General features: G+C 42.0%; 1 protein-coding gene across 2 annotated transcripts; it reads left to right on the top strand.

Annotated features, from left to right (window-relative positions):
* Positions 1-8,378: 8,378 nt before the first annotated feature.
* Positions 8,379-20,941, top strand: igsf10 (immunoglobulin superfamily, member 10). 2 transcript variants are annotated; one of them, XM_078098944.1, is made up of 10 exons: positions 8,379-8,544; positions 8,865-9,136; positions 9,565-9,694; positions 10,156-10,546; positions 11,395-12,162; positions 12,261-14,144; positions 14,254-15,765; positions 16,739-17,642; positions 17,987-18,353; positions 18,437-20,941. In XM_078098944.1, the coding sequence occupies exons 2-10, from the start codon at positions 8,946-8,948 to the stop codon at positions 19,967-19,969; spliced, it is 7,680 nt and encodes a 2,559-aa protein (XP_077955070.1). In that variant the 5' UTR covers positions 8,379-8,544; positions 8,865-8,945; the 3' UTR covers positions 19,970-20,941. The 2 variants fall into 2 exon arrangements, with proteins under 2 accessions (XP_077955070.1, XP_040047088.2); XM_040191154.2 differs by having other exon boundaries at positions 8,386-8,540.
* Positions 20,942-21,372: the final 431 nt, after the last annotated feature.

Raw genomic sequence — 21,372 nt, 5'->3', positions numbered from 1 at the left:
TTAAGTTGTGTGACGTAAAAAACTTCAGATGAGATTAAATCATTCCACGTGGCGCTGTTGAACTCTACATTCCAGCAGATGGCGCTGTGACCTAAATCACCTGATACAAGAACTCAACGCATTTACTTTATAAAATACTGTATTGCAGTTGTTAATTCTAAATTATTTAATTCAAAATTAAGTTTACAACAATAATCATGCTTTTTCCAGGTGATTTTAGTTTCAAAAATTATCCACTGGGAGCTTAAAATATATATTTTACCGAATGACCCGAAACATATAATCGGTATCAAATAGATTCTCCTTTCACACACTAATTCAGATTCGAGAATCAGACTTCCACGTCTGTAGCTTTGGTTTGAGGTGAGTTGCTTTGCAGACACCTGGAGGTCAAATGTCAAAGGTGTCTCCGTCACCCACAAACACTGTGGCTTATGTATCACTCAGATACACACACAAATGAGAACGCTTTACAGTAAATGTGAGTAGTAGTGGCTAGTTGGATGGGAAATTGGCAAGGCATTTTAATTTAAATCACGCACACATAAAATAGACAAAATAAAGGAAATTGCTCCCAAATGAAAAACAGGGATAGAGGAGGTTTGCAGGATGGATGCGGGGCACAAAGGTTAGTCATACTGTGCCAAGAGGCTTACATTTGACCCTTAATACTTAAGGAATCAGGAATCAGGAAACATGTATTGCCAAAATATGTCAAACATACAAGGAATTTGTCTTGGCGGATGGTGCATGACAGAAGACAGTGTAACAATAGACAACAAGACAGCAGTGCACAAGTAATAAAATAAAGTAAAATGAAATGCTAATGCAATGGGTTAGTAGAATAGGGCTATGGGTTAGTATAAAACAAGGGCATAGAGTTAAAGTTAAAAATTTAAAATATTAAAAAAGTTAAAAAATATTAAGCATAAAGTGCACTAGCGAACAAGTAACAAAGTGACGAGTGACGACAAAGTGATAAATTACAGTTAAAGTGACATGTGCAGTGTGAAGGGGAGTGACCGCTGGAATGTTATAGTCATTAATGTACTTAATGTTCACTTTAATGTTGCTTACTACTCATTAGACCTCCGCTGTCTGCTTTTCTGAGATTTCCTAATGTTTCGTCTTTGCTTACGAGGTTCTAACAATAAATTGCCATACAGTAGCCACAACATTTTTGAATTGGTTGTAATCCTTGATTTCCACAGGGGTGGGTCACTTAAGGTAAGACGTAGGAGGGTTCTCCAATGACTGAAGCCAGAACATGAGGCAACGTCTCAGAAGGTTTTATAGACATCGTTGAGACTCCGCTGATGAGACCTCGGTTTGCTGGCTGCACTCACACAGTTTTTATTTTCCTGTTTAAATTCTGTTCTCTGTGGGCCCTCTAATCTACCACCTATGTCTTGCACTAGGTCAAGTGCAGTGTAAAAGGTCAGTCATCTAAAATGCCCCCCAAATTGAGAGGTTGGAAGAGTTTTTTTCTTTGCCTTCCTCATTTGACTTCTGTGACTTCTGAATTTGAAGAGGGTTTTTTTTCAGATGGTTGAAAGAGAGACTTGTAAAGAACTCAGATTTGTTCCACTGACAGAAACCTTGGCCTGCTCTGAGGACGAAGACAAACTGGAAGACCCATTGTCTATCAATGAGATAAATGAGCCCCAGGTTTCATTTTGAGACCCTTTTGGCATCATCTGAGACACTGATATTTTTACAGTGGGAGAATGATTTGATTACCAGGTTGCTCATACAGAGAGCGTGTTTAAGCAGTATACATGGGGACTTTTGCAAGGAGTCTACAAAAAAATACAATATGCATCTATTTTTCTTGTACATGTACCGTCTGTAGCCAGATATATTTCATCAATTGGATTTAGCTTGGCCGTCACTATTAAAATATTGCCACCGCAAGGAATTGTGCAATGGAATTATCTCCTTTCCTTTCGTAAAGGACGGTCCAGTTGTTCCTATGCTAAAGTAGCTAAGTAGGAAAGCATTGAAGCTACGTTGTTTAGCATTGGGGAATTGGACAGCTCTTATCATGGTGGCCACTCACACTACTTCCGGGTCATTTCACTGAGTTAGGATCCTCGCTAAGCAAATTTGACAATTGTAATCCAGCCCATATCTTACCAATAGCATTCTTGTTATTCCATTGGCAAGGAAATGATTGTTCCAAAACACTTTTTCAAGAGAATGGTCATCTTGTTACTTTATCTATCTACTTATAACAAGGTTTATGCCGGTCTTATCCACGTTTGAGACATTCTGACACCATCATGATCTGTATTTTGTGCAACTGAGGGAGACCTTCAAAAAATGAACTATACATGTGTTCAATGTGGAGATTTTATGTATGTGCAGATGAAAGAGAATGCATATGCGGCACTTCCTGCTGGACCATGATATGCTCTAATGGCTCTAATGGAATGTACTGTTTTCATTGGGACCATTAGGGCCCAAAGGACCACTAGGCAAGGAAATAAATTCATTTAAAGAAAGGCAGCGGGGGAGTCTTTCATTTTCCCGGGCCTGGGTCACCCAGATCAGAAACATCTGTCGTCATGTTTTCTTCGTGTTCATTCGGTGAGGCCTGTGGCTGCAACCTCTGGAATCACTAACCATGACAGGAAGCTCGTGCACAGCGGTGGGCTTTGAGATTCAGACGCACAGACGCACAGAAGCACAGTGCTTCTGTGCGTCTGAATCCTTCAGCTCTATAAAAAAGAAGCCAGATAATTGCACTAAAAAAGATCTTAGATTTATTTTATCTATTTTTTGGGTTTGTTGCCTCAAGATTATTGAAAATGACACTATTAAACAATGTTACAAAACAGAATGCAAATTTGACGTTGGAAACATCTTAGTGATATTTGCATTAATACATTTGCAAAGTTGTATCTGTGTGTGTCTTTTGGTTGTCTTGGCAGAATTGGGGTATTGTTGTACAATGTTTCCGTGGCAACCCGATCGCTGCAATCAAATGGATAAACATAGCAGTAAACAAATGAGTTAACAACTCTCTAGAATGACTGTTTTCCTGGCATGTTTATACATACCAAGATGTGAGGTCAGACACAAACATCTATAAGCACTTTCACAGGTCCCGAACAACAACAGCAAATGAATAAAGAGAAGAACGATGGTCAGAATCAAAGATAAAGTAAAGCAGGTGAATGTAAAATATGGAAGAGGTCTGTTGTCTTCTCCCTGCTGTAAAAAATAACGGGTGAGTCAATTGATCCCAATCCGACTCACAAGTTCCAGGCAGTAAAGAAAGGATGCGGGAATAAAGAAAAAGGGAGAAACAAATGGTTACGTCACAAGAAAGTATGAGCCTAAAGTATGGGCCTAAAGTATGAGCCTAAAGTATGGGCCTAAAGTATGAGCCTAAAGTATGAGCCTAAAGTATGAGCCTAAAGTATGGGCCTAAAGTATGAGCCTAAAGTATGGGCCTAAAGTATGAGCCTAAAGTATGAGCCTAAAGTATGAGCCTAAAGTATGGGCCTAAAGTATGGGCCTAAAGTATGAGCCTAAAGTATGAGCCTAAAGTATGGGCCTAAAGTATGAGCCTAAAGTATGGGCCTAAAGTATGAGCCTAAAGTATGAGCCTAAAGTATGGGCCTAAAGTATGAGCCTAAAGTATGGGCCTAAAGTATGAGCCTAAAGTATGGGCCTAAAGTATGAGCCTAAAGTATGAGCCTAAAGTATGGGCCTAAAGTATGAGCCTAAAGTATGGGCCTAAAGTATGGGCCTAAAGTATGAACCTTAAGTATGGGCCTAAAGTATGAACCTTAAGTATGGGCCTAAAGTATGGGCCTAAAGTATGAGCATAAAGTATGGGCCTAAAGTATGAGTTCAAAGTATGAGCCTAAAGTATGGGCCTAAAGTATGGGCCTAAAGTATGAGTTCAAAGTATGAGCCTAAAGTATGAGTTCAAAGTATGAGCCTAAAGTATGGGCCTAAAGTATGGGCCTAAAGTATGGGCCTAAAGTATGAGCCTAAAGTATGAGCCTAAAGTATGAGCCTAAAGTATGGGCCTAAAGTATGAGCCTAAAGTATGGGCCTAAAGTATGGGCCTAAAATATGGGCCTAAAGTATGGGCCTAAAGTATGGGCCTAAAGTATGAGCCTAAAGTATGGGCCTAAAGTATGAGCCTAAAGTATGGGCCTAAAGTATGGGCCTAGCACTCCGTCGTTGTGTCCTGCTGGATTTTGCTAAATGTGAACCGTAAGGAGTTGGTTGAGCATGTTAAGCCGGTGCATCATTTATGATCTAGGTCTAAAAAAGATGAACACAGATCAGCGTACATGCACCAGAAATACATCCGTGGGTACATTGCCGCTAAAGGCTAAGGTGACTTCACATGTTCAACCATATTCATTCAGACTTACAGGCTGATTATGCAGATTTATAACATGACATCCAACACATATTAGTGTGAGTGTTTGTCATTATGCAGAAAGCTTTAAAGCTTAAGTAGCAGAAGCAGTTTCTCATGGTGAGGTCACAGTTCAAATTTAAGATTCAGGTCCTCTCTAGAAATCATTTGTTCTAGGAGTAATTCTGGTTTAGCCTGTGAGCTGTCGACATTTATCCATTCAGCTCAAATAACAAACACAGGTGTCACACTTTGCAAGCAGACTTTGAGTGGAAGGCAAATTGATAGTTTAGCAAAGCATACAGGGGGAAAAGTATTGTTTATAACTTTCTGTGTTGTTAACAACGGCATGCAGAATTATGATCCATCCTGACTGATAAATACACACACACATATACATGCAAACTGTGATTAGTCCTATGAATGCTACTGCAGGTCTACGCTGCAGACTCAGAGCCAGATTAAGGAAGGGTTGGGCGAGGAACATTTGAAACGTGACAAAGGAGCAGCGCTCTTCTGACAGAGCAAGAATGTTAATTCCCTTTTCCTCCCCACACGAGTAGCAAATTCCTGTTTAATTCTGAGAAACAGAAGGCAAGGATAACTGAAGCAGTTATTGACCTGACCCTCAACCAGTTAAAGCTACAACGTCTAATTCGGACCAAACAGTAACCCTTACCATTACGATACAAACCACAGAATTGGAACATTGGAATAACTCCTGACAGATTCTTGAAAAAATATATATTCAGCTAAATAATTCAATCATATTTGCAACCTGTAACTGCATAATAGTACTTTCACACAACCATTAAAATACATCGAATTGGAAACAAAATGCAATAAATGATGCATGATTTGGCAACTAGAACATGGTTTTCAACCTACTGAAGGAAGCACAACTGTAGGAATTTCTACGAGAACATTTGAAAACCTGCTCTGTGGCTCCATAAGGAACAACTGATGCACATCTCATTTTGATGTAGTAGTGGGACCAATTCTAGCAAAGTAGCGGGGCATTAAATAGATCCTCTCACACGCCAACAGAAAGCCTTTCCACAGATAATCACAGATGTTTCTGATCAAAGCATCTAAAGGTAACTGAGTGCAGGGTATAAACGAAAGGCCAGTGTACTAAAGATATAGATAGGTATTGAGGCCCGGTCCAAATAACCAGTAGGTTTTCTGCTTGTTTGTTTGATTCCAAGCGGTCCTGTCATAGCATTATTTGGATTATACTATAATTAACTTGCTCTTTCTGGAAGTATTTCAACTGCTAAGTTATTTTTTTAAATCTGTGAGGATGACAACCGAAAATTACATCTCTGACAGGGTCAGAAATATTGTGAGCTTCTGGAACCTGCGTGTCTCACAATAGCCTTGGCATGACCTTAAATGGCAAAGGGTCAACAGACTCATAGCAAACAGCTGTTACCATGTTTGACTAATGTCACACTGTTTTAAAGTACTGTTAAGTCTGTGCAACCTGAGTCACAGTGTGCGCCGTAGTGAAGTAACACAACCGAATTCCAGGAACTAAATAGCTCTAAAATTCACCCAGTGGAACACAAAGAGACTCACACATGTAAAAACCAAGACCGACTATATCTGCTTTTATTCCAAACATAAACAAATTTGGCTGCTTTTTTGATAATTGAGCGTCATCAACAGGCATCGCATTGGTTTAGGACTCCATGCTGCCAATTTGACACGTGACTACAACAATGAACAATGAAGCAAATTGTCCATGCTGGTGTGGATTCTTTCATGAAACTCTACAATATGAGATGTTATATCGTCAATTAAATGGTTACCTTGCAAACACATGCTGTAAATGTGTGGAATTGGCCAATTACACTGTAATTCCAGAAGAAATGGTGGATTGAGAGTTTGCAGAAGAAACCTGGAGTGGTTGACTGAACAGTTTAAAAACTAATTGTTACTGGAATTTTCTGCTACATTGTTAAAACAAGGATCTTTACAGTAAAGAAAAAACTGGTTTATACTACAATCCCTTTGAAAACTACTATGTTTTATCTTTAATCATGCTTTACATGAAGGAAAGAAACAAAAGACCATTTGATATCCTGATTTATTAGAAGAGAATTCCACATGTCAGGATAAACACGTCAAGGATGTTGGAAGAAGGTCACATGTAAAGCGATATTTTTTCCAAACCACACTATTCCTGTCATTCACCTCCCACAGAGGTGGGCCCCCAGTCATAAGTGAGTGTGAGGAGCTGAGGCCAATGCTGTATGTGTCTACAGATTCCTCTGAGCCTACCAGCTAGCTGTGACTTTTAACAGCCGGCCTGTTCCTCCAGGCTCCCTTTAGACAACACTGAGCGCCGAGAAGAAGAGAGACATCCCGTTCATCATGTCAAACTATCAAACAGCATGCTGCCATATGAAAGAAAATTTTAAAAAAACTTTAAGGTAGCTTTAAGAATCGCACAACTGCCTTTGTATGGTCCATCGTCTGGAGTCAATTTAAGCCAAAGTTTCATTGGCAAGAAAAACAATGGACCAGATTCAACATTGTGATCAGCAGAATCACAAACAAACAATGTATTTTGTTGAAGCTACACACACACACACACAAACCTGCTCCAAGCCACACAGCCCACCATCTCAGCCTCTTGCCAATTTGACATCTCTAAGAGGTTTAACTCCTCAGTTTTCATGAGGACTTGTATGAACTCTACCATGAGCCGTCGTCAATTAGCAGAACAAATCCACTTTGATTGGGATTTAGAAGGAAGCATTACTCCCTTTAGAATTTCATTAAGTCTTGCTTGCATTAAGATGATCTTGTCGAGGAGAATAAAGAACCCCTAACACCAGCGTTCATGAAAGCTGCTAACTCAATTGTGTGTGTGAAAATCTGTTGTGTCTGACAACAGAGAATGAACAATCCTTTATCAACGTAAGTTAAGTGTAACACATTCACGAGAATGTTGTTGTACCTTCTGCTTTCTGGGTGAGAGAATTACGCACCGAGGCCCGAACCTGACCTCGGCATCAGTGAGGAAGAGAAGAGAGAGGGTGTTGTTGTCCACATGTGTTGGTGTGTCATCCAGATGTTCAAGTGAACAAGCCTGTGACCTGAAAAAAAAAGTGATGAAAGGGAACTATGTAAACCCAATTCTAAACAGGTCCACCAGCATGTGTGTGTGTGTGTGTGTGTGTGTGTGTGTGTGTGTGTGTGTGTGTGTGTATGTCTGTGAATGCATGCATAAGTGTCCAAATGTGTCCAAATGTTTGTTGAGTTTTGGTGTGGATGCAGGATGTGGTGAACCAGCAGCTTTGTGAGAATGAATTTAGTGTTACGAAGCTAAAACACACATTGTATGATTTATAGACAGTTTGAGCTTTTCCATGAATACATGACGTAACTAACATAACTGCACATGCCACTAGCAGCAGCGTGCAAATGAAAAGTGTTGGGCTTCAGATAGGTGGATTCAAAGGGATCTGAATTTTCTGATTTCCATTGACGGTGTTCCGGCAATGGAGGTTAAGTTTAGCTTCTTTTTTTTTAGCTTTTTATCAACGCACAAACAAAAACGGGATTCAAGTGGTCCATTTTGTGGGAAAGTCAAAAGTAAAATTCTTAATGAGCTAATCTGTTGCACATGTCCTTGACCATGACTGAATGTTGCTTTCATCCTACACAAACACCACCTTGTAGCACTTATATAATCGTCTATTATTATTATTATGACTAAGAGAAAATGTCAAGAATACATTATTTTCCTTCTACAAGATTTGCTTCTGTGCAAAACTATTTGGTGAACTAGTTCTAAAACTTATACTACTCATATACAAATCAAATATAATTGCAATTGGGGTTGGACTTTTTAATGATGTTCAAATGGTATTTCTATCAGACCACTTACCTATAAGCATTTATCGGTTGCAGTTACTCTATGAGCACATGAGAGCAGATGAGGGGGCGGAGGAGACCCAAGTGCGCGCTGCACTGCAGACGCTCACACACTGACTCTGCGCTCCGGACACGCTGGACCGGTGTGAGGAATCGAACTGAACAGCTATTGGAACTGAATGTGGACCTTCTACAGTTCTCTCCACATTCTGACACTCTTACAAGTGCTGTGGTTGTCTACAGATGTTCAAGAGCAATGAAGCAACTTGTAGGTATATTTCTTTTCTCCCTTTGCACCTTGAGTAAAATACGCTACTTATCGAGTTTTATAGCCTAGAGAGAATATTTCACACCTTGTAATACATTGTTTAATTAATTCTAAACTTCGTGTGCTCTGTCGATTTATTCCATATAAATAGTTTTTTCTGTAGAAAAAAACCGTTGAGAGACAAGATGTTTGTTATCGAAAGACTTTGCACGTATGTCGCCTTTACCAACAATCCCTCCCGTCCATCCATCTCTCTTTCTATCACTGCATTCCCATTTAGACGAAGTAAGTCAGAGTGCGCTAATGCTGCGCGTCTCCTCCCAGGTGGGTTTCATTAACGCTTCCGAACCAAATCCAAACGTCATCCCCCGTGCCCGCGCAGCCGGAGCCCCATCCGCGTGCACGATGAGCACGTGCGGCCAGCGCAGTTGGCTTCTGTTGTTGTTGTTGTTGTCGGCGGCCGCTGTGCTCCCGACGAGCGGCGACTGCCCCAAATCCTGCGTCTGTAACGGTCCCTCTGAGGTGCACTGCACCTTCAGATACCTGAGCGCCATTCCTGACCACATCCGGCCAGCTGTGGAACGAGTTAACCTGGGGTGAGCTCCCCTCGCCTTCAACTCTGTTTACCTTAGAGGAGGATTGTGTTGGTTCATTTAAAACACTGACTGTGAAAGCAAAGACAGTGATTAATGTGAGCTCTTGTCACATATTCAGTTTAACGTAACTAAGCTGTCTTCCATCTGTGGTAAATTAGTAGCTAACTGTCCAAATAGACATAACGACCAATAGATAGCATTCATAGAATGTGCTTAACTGAGGTTTCACAAAAGAATATCATCTGCTAAGGCTGAAAAGCTTGAAGTAGTTCATCGATGACATCATCGATTGTGTAGCTCTATCATTGATGATGAGAGCACATGTGTAATCTGGGAGAGTAACTGTGTGGGAATACAGGTAATTAAATGTCCTTTAAATCAAATTATTTTTCATAAATTGATGTCTATTTTTGTTGCTCTGCTTATAGGTACAACAGCATAACTGCCTTGAGAGAAAATGATCTTTCAGGACTGGAGAACTTGGAGCTGTTGATGCTGCATAGCAACACCATCCACACTATTGACGACAACGCCTTCCAAGACCTCAAGTCCTTACAGGTAAAATCATGTGTTTATCCGTCCTTTATAGACTACAGCTTTTCTTGTAATGTTGGAATACACAAGTTTGCTGTGCTGTAATATCAGAAGTATGTAGTAGTGTATGTAAAATCAACATATTCTTGAAATAACTAAACAATCCACCGATTGGATGATTTGGATGATTGGATGATTGGATGATTGGACGATTTCGATGAGCATCAAAAGCTGAAAACTAACATTCAAATTTGGAGCTATATGAACGTCACTGTCTTTTATTTAAAGGATGCTGGCAATAACTGTTTGCTTAAACTTTTCCGTACTGAATAAAACATTTTGTTATGTTAGTAAGTTATTTTCTCTGTGAACATTTCATTGTATAAATAATGTGCAAGGTGTCATAATAATAAAAAATAAATAATATTTTATGAAAAGTTCACAGCCCTTTCAAAACATCTCATCATGTTCTCATATTCTCATAGGTCCTGAAGTTGTCCTTTAATAAAGTAAAGGAAATTAAGAAAGATACATTCAAAGGCCTGCACAGTCTGCTCAGACTGCACATAGACCATAACCACATTGAGTTCATCAGCCCGGAGGCTTTCTACGGCCTGACCCAACTACAGCTGGTCCACCTAGAGGGTAACCACCTCCAGCAGCTCCACCCAGACACATTCATCACACTGAGACACAGCCAGGTGTTCAAGGTGTCCTCCGTGAGAACCATCCATCTGTCGGAAAACCTTCTGACTGCTCTGCCCGAAGATATCTTCTCAGGCTGCAGCCAGTTGGAGAACCTCTTCCTCCATAGCAACCCATGGACGTGTGATTGTCGTATGGAGTGGTTCTCTGTGTGGGCACAGAGGAACACAGGTGAGGGTTTTCTTAATGCAAACATTTGTGTCTACCCAGTGGTGTAGTCTACGTCAGGGGTCTTCAACGTTTTTCAGGCCAAGGTCCCCCAAACTGATGGCGAGATGGAGCAGGGACCCCCTATTGTACGGAGTTTGGTCCGCCATCTTTTATTTTTGAGGTTTGTAAGCATAAACGCAATCTGATTGGCTAGTGCCTGTGCTTGGATAGTGATATGCACTAGGAAAAGTCAAGGATTCCCGTATACCCACTATGTATGCGCGGTCTACCGCAGGAGATGACTAAAACTATAGCGGTCCTCGGTAACTAACGGACGCCCCCACCACAACCCCCTCAGCCGGCAGCCACAGTATACTCACTAATATAGACTACACCACTGTGTCTAGCCACATGCAAATACGCTTTGTGAAGCTACAGATTTTAGCAGCTTTAAAAAGCCACATCTGCTAAGTGGTTTGTAACTGAAATAATACATTATTGTTCTTAAACTAGAAAACTTTTTGTCCTGTGAGGTAATAGCGCTTGGACTTGTATCCAAAGCAACAAAGGCACATTCAAGGAGGAAAACTATTCACTATTCATATCACTAGAAGCCGGAGTCTTATCATCCTGCGGGCTGGAGAAAACAATAAAGACACAGAGGGACATAGTTATATCCTCCATTCATGACTTATGACTTGGCTTATGTAAAAGTAAACTCATAAAGTGCAGGTCTGGATGATGGCGATTTTTTTCCTCCATCACTGATCAGTTTTTAGTTTGGCTTGCCCATAATGTGGAAACTGTAAATGCTCTTTTCTGACATGCAACCGACTAAATGCAACACCACTTGGTTTAAATGTTTCCAGGTGTGCTGAAATGCAAGCGAGACCGGAGATATCCGAGAGGCCAGCTGTGTCCTGTTTGTGAAAATCCTGCCCCTTACCACAAGAAACCTCTATTCCTTCTCACCTCTGATGCCTTCACTTGTATCAAACCCCAGATCCATCCTTATCTAAAGCAGAGAAACATCACCTTGGATGAGGGGGACTTTACTCCAGTTTCACCCAAGGACTTCATGGCCCCACTGGGATCCATACAAATGAACCTGACTGACCATTTTCACAATGATGCTAGTCTATCCTGCACTGTCCACAGGCCCACTACTTTTGAAAACCAAACACAAACACTGGAGGAGGAGGCGGGAAACAATGTCACTGTGCTTACCGCTGACATCAAGACATATTTGGTGTGTAACATTGAATATGAGCACATTCAGCAGCTGTGGCAGATACTGGCCACTTACAGTGACTCTCCCATGACACTTGAGAGAGGCTTAATGCTGGCTAGAAGCCCAGAAATGGTGTACAGGTATAGACAAAAGAAACGAAAAGAGGGTGAGGAAGGAATTCACACAAACATTCAGGCTGAGATTAAATCCTCCCCTGAATGGTTGATGCAGGGAGAAGTGAGCTTCCAGCTTGACCGCACTACTACCACGTTCTCTACTCTGCACATTAAGTACCAGTCTGCAGTCAACCTACGTGTGGAAAATACATCTCCTAAGAGGGGCCGCTATTCCTGGACCATGATCAAGCGAGATAATCAAACAAAGACTGAGCACACCGTACTTACAGGTGGGAGTTACAATAGATCAATGCTTGACATTTACATCGGTCTACATGTACCTATTATTAAACAATTACCTGATGCATTTATTTTATTTTCAAAATAGGTGGTGTGCTGCAATTGGACTGTCAAATCCAGGGTGAGCCAAAACCTTTGTTGGAGTGGATCTTACCAGATGGAAGTAAGGTTAGAGCTCCCTACTCAAGTGAGGACAGGAGGCTAATAATCACTACTGAAGGGAAGCTCACTTTACGGGGTGCAGATGCTTCAGAAACTGGTCTCTACAGGTGCATCGCCACAAACTACCTGGACGCTGATATCCTTGCCTTTCGGGTGTCAGTCCTGTCACCTGATGTGGAAGAAGCTATGGTCAACGGCGTCCAACTCTCTCAGCCGCTGGGGGGAAATCTGTTTTTTGACTGTAGCTCCACTGGAAGTCCTGAGGCTTCAACGCAGTGGGTACTCCCCGACCACTCAGTACTGGACAAGTCTCAAGGGAACAGGAAAGTGTTTGAGAATGGAACCTTGTTGATTCATGGCCTCACAGCAAGGGACAGGGGATTTTATATGTGTTTGGTCTCTAATTACCTCGGAGTTGACCTGCTTGTGTCTCAAGTGACAGTGACTGGAGAAACATCAAAGGGGACAGTTTTGGACAGTGAGGGATCAGGGGTAGAAATGGAGGATACGTTTGATCCCAGCTTGAAGGAAAGCACAATGACCCTCAATGAGATCCATTCTTCCACTCCCTCTGACAGAACTAGTCAGGAATCTAAGACCCTTACCTCAGATCGACCATACCCTAGACTCAGGTCACGGGGTAGAGAAGGTGTTGGAGGTAGACCTGGACAGAGAAGTCGGGGGCTAATCACCAAAAGACGCATGTGGAATAGTAGGGTGTTTGATAAAGCTTCCAGAAAAGTAGACCCAGTGCAGTTTGCTGAATTTATTAAAAAAGTTGGATCAAGAATAAACCCTAACAAAGTGGAAGAGGGGGTAAAATATGAAGACTCAAACACTGGTCATTCTGGTGATAGTGAAATGGGCTCTGGTGAAGATACTCAAGAAGATCCTCACAACGTTTTGCCCATTATAGTTGGACCAACAATAAACAATCCACAAAAAGGTAGACTACATGGGCAAAAGAACAGCCAGACAGAAACTACCACACAGATAGATCATGGTACTAACATAGAAGCGATGGGGGCACATCAAACTGTTGGCTTGGAAACCACAATCAGTAATAATTTAAAATTAAGTCATGTCACAGAAAACACAAATAGACCTACAGCAGAGTCATATATGGAGTCAGATTATACACCCGTCAAGCCCACATTCACACATCATCCAACAGAAAAGAAGGACAGTCAACGTGATGCAGTAACAGCTTACCATACCATTTCACGCAATACAGGCCTCTCTAGTTTTGATGAGACAAGTGATTTGTATGCCCTGGAAAGAACTACCAAGCCGGGCTCAAACAGACGCCCAGACACTCTACAACTTACTTTGTCAGACACATTACAAGAAACTCAGCTCCAATTTTCAGGAGAACAACCTGGAGAGCCAGAGACGTCCACTGGGGTGGCACTATCATTTCAAACAGACCCATATGTCACTCCAATGAGTGATAGCGCAAGCCCAGGGGCACTGGTTGTTCACACATCCACTGACCCAGAAAGCCAGACGACATTCACCGCCTTCACCACTACAGAGAGGCAACACAATGAAATAACCTTCCACACTACCCAAACAATCAAATCCCCACGTCTACCTGCAGGATCGACCATCATCACCCAGCAGCAGATCCATATTATACCGCAAAAGAACAGCAAAGGAGCGGGGCGCAGAAGAACCTTCCAAGGCCGCAGGAGAATCATTAAACCCAACAGGATTAGTGACATACAGTCTATCATCGCTAAACTTAAAAATCCCTCGTCGAAAAAGGAAGGGAATGCTACGGTGCCTTATAGAATTGAACTGACCACAGGTAAGCCAGTTTCAAAAATAGAGATATTAATTTTGTTGAATGCTTTGTGAGTGTGTGCTTTTTCTTCATCTGTTCTTCCTCTTCATTGCGTTCTATGTTTTCCCATCAGACTGTGACTGGAATAAAGACAAAAAGAAGAAAGCTACCAATGATCTGCAGCTAACAACACCAACAGTTTCCTCAAGTTCAACTTTACACATAACAGAGAGACTTGTCCCAACGCAAAAAACTGCAACTTCTACCACAACGCATTATATCACTTCGAATGACCCCTTCACCCATACCGAGTCATGGCAAGAGGCTTCCAGTGGCTACATAACCTCTGCTGATGCACCTGAGTTTGACCCTACAATTGATCCACCTTTGACAAGAAATAAAGAACCATCAACCACCACACCCACGGCTACAACTGTCTCTATGGTTATTAATGGGAGAATTCCATGGAACAGGCCGGTTGGTGGTAGAGAGAGAGAAAATACACTTGGCAGGTTTACCCAAAAAACCTCAACTACAGCTGAGACAACAACAATGACCCTAACTTCCACCACGGCAGCCATGCCCCCCACCACAGCAAACTCACTTCCTGAGCCTGAGACTCTGTCTCCATCCAGACCCAGAGGGAACAAAGAGGGTTCATTAGATGATGACTATGGATATTTCCTCTCTGCAGATTTTGAGTTCACAACATTGCCACCCAGCTTTCCCCATTTAAGTACAACTAGCCCATCCTTCTACTCCAAGCCTGCTATAACACAACCAAATTCACAAACTCTACCTTCCCCAACTACTGTCAAACCACCCTCAACTGAAAATCCAGATGCAGTATTGCCATCTGGGTCTGGAGGACTACCTGATTATTGGTTTGTAACCAGACAGAGGCCTGATGGGTCGAGAGGACGTCAAGGACAGAGAAGGAGGCCCTTCAGGGGCAGAAAGCCCTTCAAAAAACCTGGAATTACTAAATCACGCCCTTCTACCACAACTGAGGTTTCTACCACAGCTATGGAAACTACAATGATGTCTACCACACTATCACAAAGGACTGTTTCAGTCTACCAGCCCCTTTACACACCATCCAGGCAAGAACACAGGACTCCTGTTGTTGTTACCTCAAAGGAGTACGCTGACCTATATGAGGAATTTGACTGGAGCACATCTGGTGAATTACAGGCCTATACCACAACCAGGGTACCTTTGATCTCATCAACCACACACAACCCAACCACCTCATTCATACCAATCACTACAAAGAGGCCTTACACAACAGCTCGGACCAAAGTCCACAGCAACGTCAGACCACCAACACAGAGGAACAGCGATCACACCACTGGTGGGCCAATTGATACTGTGAACATTGTCACAGCTGTGCAGGGACACAACAACATAGGCACACGCAATGCTATCTCTAGCGTCTATATTCATGTGGCTGGCAATGAAGCTACAACTGCCAATATTGCTGGCTTTGAACCCACTACAAAGGTCGAAACAAGTAGACCAAAGATACTTGGGGGCAACGCCGCCAGCTTCACTGTGTTATCCAATTCAGATGCTTTCCTGCCGTGTGAAGCTGTTGGAAACCCCCAGCCAGCCATAACCTGGAAGCGCTTCCCCTCAACCACAGGTACAATACAAATTTCATTAATTTCCATCGTTTAGAGAAAGAAAACCGAAACAACCCCAAAATCATGCAAAAAAAAATATTTAATTAAAAAAATAAAGGGATTACAATAAATTTCAGGGAGGCAATTGTTATATTTTTTCAGATTTTTCAATTTGATAAAAAACTTAAAATTTTTAAAATATTAAAACACTGTATGTTGTTAATTGCATGTCTTATTATTAACTTGTTTTGTTCATTATGTTTTTATATGGTATTTTAATACCAAAAACGGAAAGGTGCTCTTAGAGTTCAGGTCTGTCCGCAGGGTGTTACGCATCGGCCGCTGCTGTATTGTGTGATCAAATGAATGCGAACAAAAATTGGCCAGCCCCCTGTCCCGGGACTAATATATTTCGGCTTTAATTTCAGGCTTAAAATTAAAGATATCTGCAAGCTGTTTTCTCTCTCTCTGTGCCTCTGGTAGTGGCTGAGAAGGAACTCTGCGCTGTGTGTGCTAGTATTTCTGTAACATAACATAATTCTCTAACATAACATGGGTAAATATTAAAATGTGGACTGGTCGGGAAAAATTAAGGATGGTGGGTCAGGGGTCAGCGGGTTGTCAATAACTGGATAATACAGGCAATAAAAGGTGTTTTGAGAAAGTGCGAGTCACCGCAACCCTGAGAGGTCATTGAGTGTGCAGCCATAACTAGCCACCCATGCAGTTTACTACAGTGGAATGTAAGGTTAGCTGTAGACAGAGACAGAGGTGCACACTCATTCATTGGCTTACACAGTTATACACACATATGCCTTGTCTTGATCCTCCTGGCATAATGGATGAGAAAACAACATAGATAATGTAAAATACATATCTAAATATCAAAGTTGGTATTAGGAAGAAACACGTTGTTTTGAACCTATATTTGATTGTTTTATGTTGTTTTAAACTGTTTTTTGAGCAAATACATTCCATTTCTGTGTCCCTTAGGTGCCGCTGTTACCGTTAAGGGAAGGTTGGGGAAGTTTGAGGTGATGACCAATGGTACGCTGTTTATCCAGAATGCCAACATTAAGGACCGTGGGCAATACCTCTGTCTGGCTGAGAATGATCATGGATCAGATAAACTTATTGTCACCCTCTCTGTGGTGGCCTACCCCTCACGCATCCTGGAGCCAAAAATGCGTGAAATGAAGTTTCATGCAGGAAACAAAGTGGAGATGACATGTAAAGCAGAGGGTCGTCCAACACCAATGGTATCCTGGATCCTGGCCAATCGGACCCAGGTCAGGGGTCAAAACGCAGAGATTGGAAGGGTTTCAGTATCTGCTGATGGGACTCTGGTCATTGAACGGGTGTCTGTTTATGACAGAGGTCATTACAAATGCATTGCCAGTAATCCAGCTGGATCCGATACTGCTACAGTCCGACTGCAGGTGGTTGCAGCTCCCCCAGGTATTGTGGAGGAAAAACGGCAGCAGGTCAAAGTGGGTGTCAGACAAAACCTGTGGCTACCTTGCACTGGGCAAGGCAGTCCTCAGCCTACTATTCATTGGGTCCTCCTTGATGGATCAATAATACAATTTAAAAGACCTGCCAGCGACACAAGGATGTCAGTATATGGGAATGGAACCCTCCACATTAAGGATGTGACTCCAGAAGACAGCGGCAAATATGAATGTATTGCCACTAGTTCGACTGGCTCAGAGAGAATGGTTGTGACTCTGTCAGTCGAGAGGAAAGAGTCGGCACCTCAAATAATGGAGATGTCTAAACGCATAACATCGTTGTACTTTGAGGACCAGCTTAGACTAAACTGTTCAGCTACAGGAGACCCCAAGCCCAAGATCATCTGGAGGCTGCCTTCTAAAGCTGTCGTGGACCAGTCGCACAGGTAAAAATGCCTCAAAATAATGCAGAAATGCAGCCCTGGCAGCGGAAATAAATCCCTGAGCGGGCATTTTATTTCCATGGGCTGGCCCAATGTAAACATTAGACATGGCTGTAATGTTGGCTGAGCAGTAAAATCTTCTTCTACAAGGGGTCTGGGAGAATACGAATATGAATTATTTTGATAAACAAGATTTATTTTAATGCAGTAATATGAAAATGATCTTGCCACCAGAAGATTATATTTGTCCGTGTTGTGCACTAAATCAATTTGTGCTTACTTATTTTGTTTTTTCTGTCCTATCCAAATTGTAAGTCTCTCTGATGTTCTGTCATGTATCTTTGCAGGATGGGCAGCAGAATTCAGGTGCTGAAAAACGGCACTCTTATTGTTAGCATTATGAGTGATAAAGATGCTGGCGACTACCTCTGTGTGGCACGAAATAAAATTGGTGATGATCTCCAAATCATGAAGGTCAGTGTGTCAATGAAGCCAGCCAAGATAGAGCCGAAGCTCTATGGAAAGAAGCAGGTACCCTACGGTAAAGACTTTAAAGTTGACTGTAAAGCGTCAGGAGCACCAAAGCCAGAGATCTCCTGGGGATTACCAGACGGAACAGTGGTCAACAGTGCTCTTCAGTCTGATGGCAGCAGTGGGGGAGGACGAGTACGGCGCTATACGCTTTTTGACAATGGAACTCTTCACATAAACCAAGTATGCAATGGAATGTGATCTTTCTTAATGGACCATAGATAACATTGTCAAAAGTTGTACATGACTGTGTTGTGCTTCTCTAGGTTGGTATGTCAGAGGAAGGAGACTACACCTGCTATGCTGAGAACCAGGTGGGCAAGGATGAGATGCATTTTCACATCACTGTGGTGACAGCTCCCGCTAGGATACGTCCAACCAGCCAGACGTACGCGAGGGTCAAGCCTGGAGGGAACATCCGCTTTGACTGTGAAGCAATTGGGGAGCCCAAACCAAAGATCCTGTGGATGCTGCCCTCCAATGATGTCATTGCAGCATCAAATGAACGGTACCTAATGCACGTCAATGGCTCCCTGGATATCCGGGACGTGAAGCTTATAGATGCTGGGGAGTATGTTTGTATGGCTCGAAACACTGCTGGAGAAAACAGAAAAGTCTATAAGCTTGATATAGAAGGGAATCCACCAGTGATCAATGGATACCGTCAGAACAGGACTGTAATCAAAGATGTAGCTGCTAAGTACTCCAGGAAATTTATAGACTGTAAGGCTGAGGGCAATCCCACACCCAGTATCACTTGGATTATGCCTGATAACATCTTTCTGACGGCACCGTACTTTGGCAGCAGGATCAATGTCCACCATAACGGGACGCTTGAGATTCGTAACGTACGGCCGACTGATACAGCTGAGTTCATCTGCATGGCGAGGAATGATGGAGGAGAAGCAGTAATGGTTGTGCAGCTGGAGGTGAGCAGTATGCTCAGGAGGCCGATCTTTAAAAACCCCTTCAACGAACGTATTGTTTCTCGGATAGGAAAAACCACCGTTCTGAACTGCTCTGCTGATGGATACCCAATGCCAGAGGTCACATGGACCTTGCCTAATAGAACACGAATTACTGGTGGCCATCACCTAGTTAGAAATGGATCTTTAGTCATCTATAACTCCAGTAAGGAGGATGCTGGGAATTACCGCTGTGGTGCGAAGAATTTCATGGGTTATATAGAGAAGCTAATCATTTTAGATATTGGTCAGATGCCTTACATCCTGACAAGGCCTAGGGGCATTATTCGCAGTGTATCTGGAGAACCTCTTTTCCTTCACTGTTTATCTGATGGGAGTCCTACACCCAAAATCCACTGGACTCTGCCAGGTGGCCACACTCTGACTCGGCCTCAAGTCCTTGGACGCTACCAGTTACTAGAGAATGGTACTTTGGTTGTTCAAGAAACAACTCTCCACGACCGAGGGAACTACGTTTGCAGGGCTCTGAGCGATGCCGGAGAGGCCCTGCTCACCGTCCCTGTTATTATTATTGCCTACCCTCCACGGATCACGTTAGGACCACCTACCAGTGTAAGGGCACTGACAGGGACACCTATCCGGCTCAACTGTGCCGCCATTGGGATACCCAAACCTGAGATCACCTGGGAGTTGCCCGATCATTCAGTTCTGTCTGCAGCCGAACGGGGCCGACCCATGGGTAGTGAACTGCTCCACCCTCAAGGTACTCTCATCATCCAGAGGCCCAAAGCATCAGACTCTGGCACATACAAGTGCCTGGCCAAGAACAACCTGGGTACGGACTCAAAGATTACATATGTATATGTATTATGAGAAAAAGCAAAGACTGAGAGAAGAAGGTGGCATATCCTGATATATATATATATAAACATTAACAGACACTCAGTCACTTGCTGTACGTTTATGAGGTACAGTACATGTTTTTTTCACACTTGTGAGGATCCCGGCTTGTGGAATATTTTTTCCTGAAGTGACAAACATGATAAACATGTGGATTTTATAAAAAACAAAGTACAAGAAGGGAAAGGAAACAGACGTTTAAAAGGGAAACTCATATTTTTTCCTGAGTGGAAAACTCAGTCTGCGGCTAGAAAGTTGTTATTGTAACTTTTCAACTGGGGGTCTGGAGAATGCATGAGTGGTTCTCATTTAGGGTTATTCTCATAGGAGCAAAAGCGCCAGTGCATAGCGGGAAACCTAATGTAATTTCTCTGTCCAGGTGTTGCTTGCCACATATAGGTACAGTATACTATTGCAGAACGTATGGAGAAAGAGAATCAATTGTGTAACAAATTAAAAGACAGAAAGACAAGGCTCTCAAGATGCTTTTAATTCTGTTTCATTGGCCAGAAGTTGTTGCTCCTAAAACACATTGCTTTGTTCTTTAGGAGCTAATGAAAAAAGGCACAAGGATGAATAGATAGTTAATGCTGTTTATGAGCTGCTTATGAGCAATTTTGTAAATTTCACAGTAGAAGAACGTGTCTTTGACAAAAAATAATACAAGGCTTGTTTTACACTGGATATATATATCTGGATGGACAGTAATTTTTACCACAACTGATTTCTGTTTATTAAACTTTTTTTAAATTACAGTTTAAAGCAATCAATTTGCAGTTTAATGGTCAGAAACACACTATCAATGTGTTGTGTTACACACAAGAATTTAGAGTAATGTTATACATTATGTTAATCTTTAATAATACAGCATATGTATATCTAGTTGTAGTATCTACTTTATCAAAGTATGGGAGGAAAAAGGAAAATAAAATACATTGTTCATGACTTTTTTATTTTTTCTTCTACTTTATGATAAAGCAAAAAATTAGACAAGCATCACATGCATATAAAAGCATCACTGTGAAGACCCAGACAACCTGCTGTTGAAATAAAGCCCACTGGGAATGTCCCGTTGTACCTCCTTGTACAGGAGGAGGTTTTGGCTCTGGCTGCAGGAGATATCTTCCAGACACAGTTTTAACTCTCCTGCAGTTAAAACAACTTTTTGTGGAAGATCCACGGGGGAGCCTTGATTTTTGTTTGTGATTGAGTGCTGACTTTACTGACCTGCAATTAAACAGAGGGGTGTGGTGCAGGGGCTGAATGGAAAATTGGAGCAGCCACATAGATTAAAAATGATAAATCTGTATATAAATGTTATATTTTCATAAAAGATAAAAATATTTCACATGTATCGATACAACTTTAATTATTGT

This window comes from Gasterosteus aculeatus, chromosome 1 (genome assembly GCF_964276395.1).
Source record: "Gasterosteus aculeatus chromosome 1, fGasAcu3.hap1.1, whole genome shotgun sequence".
In the NCBI taxonomy this organism is placed as follows: Eukaryota; Metazoa; Chordata; class Actinopteri; order Perciformes; family Gasterosteidae; genus Gasterosteus; species Gasterosteus aculeatus.
Note: the sequence above shows the minus strand (reverse complement) of the source record. Positions and strands in the feature narration are given on the sequence as shown.

Bases quoted from the DNA above. Each gene is read 5' to 3' on its own strand.
- igsf10 (XM_040191154.2), top strand. The intron at 10,547-11,394 runs GTGAGGGTTTTC...AAATGTTTCCAG, and splicing joins GTGGGCACAGAGGAACACAG to GTGTGCTGAAATGCAAGCGA. The intron at 12,163-12,260 runs GTGGGAGTTACA...TTTTCAAAATAG, and splicing joins TGAGCACACCGTACTTACAG to GTGGTGTGCTGCAATTGGAC.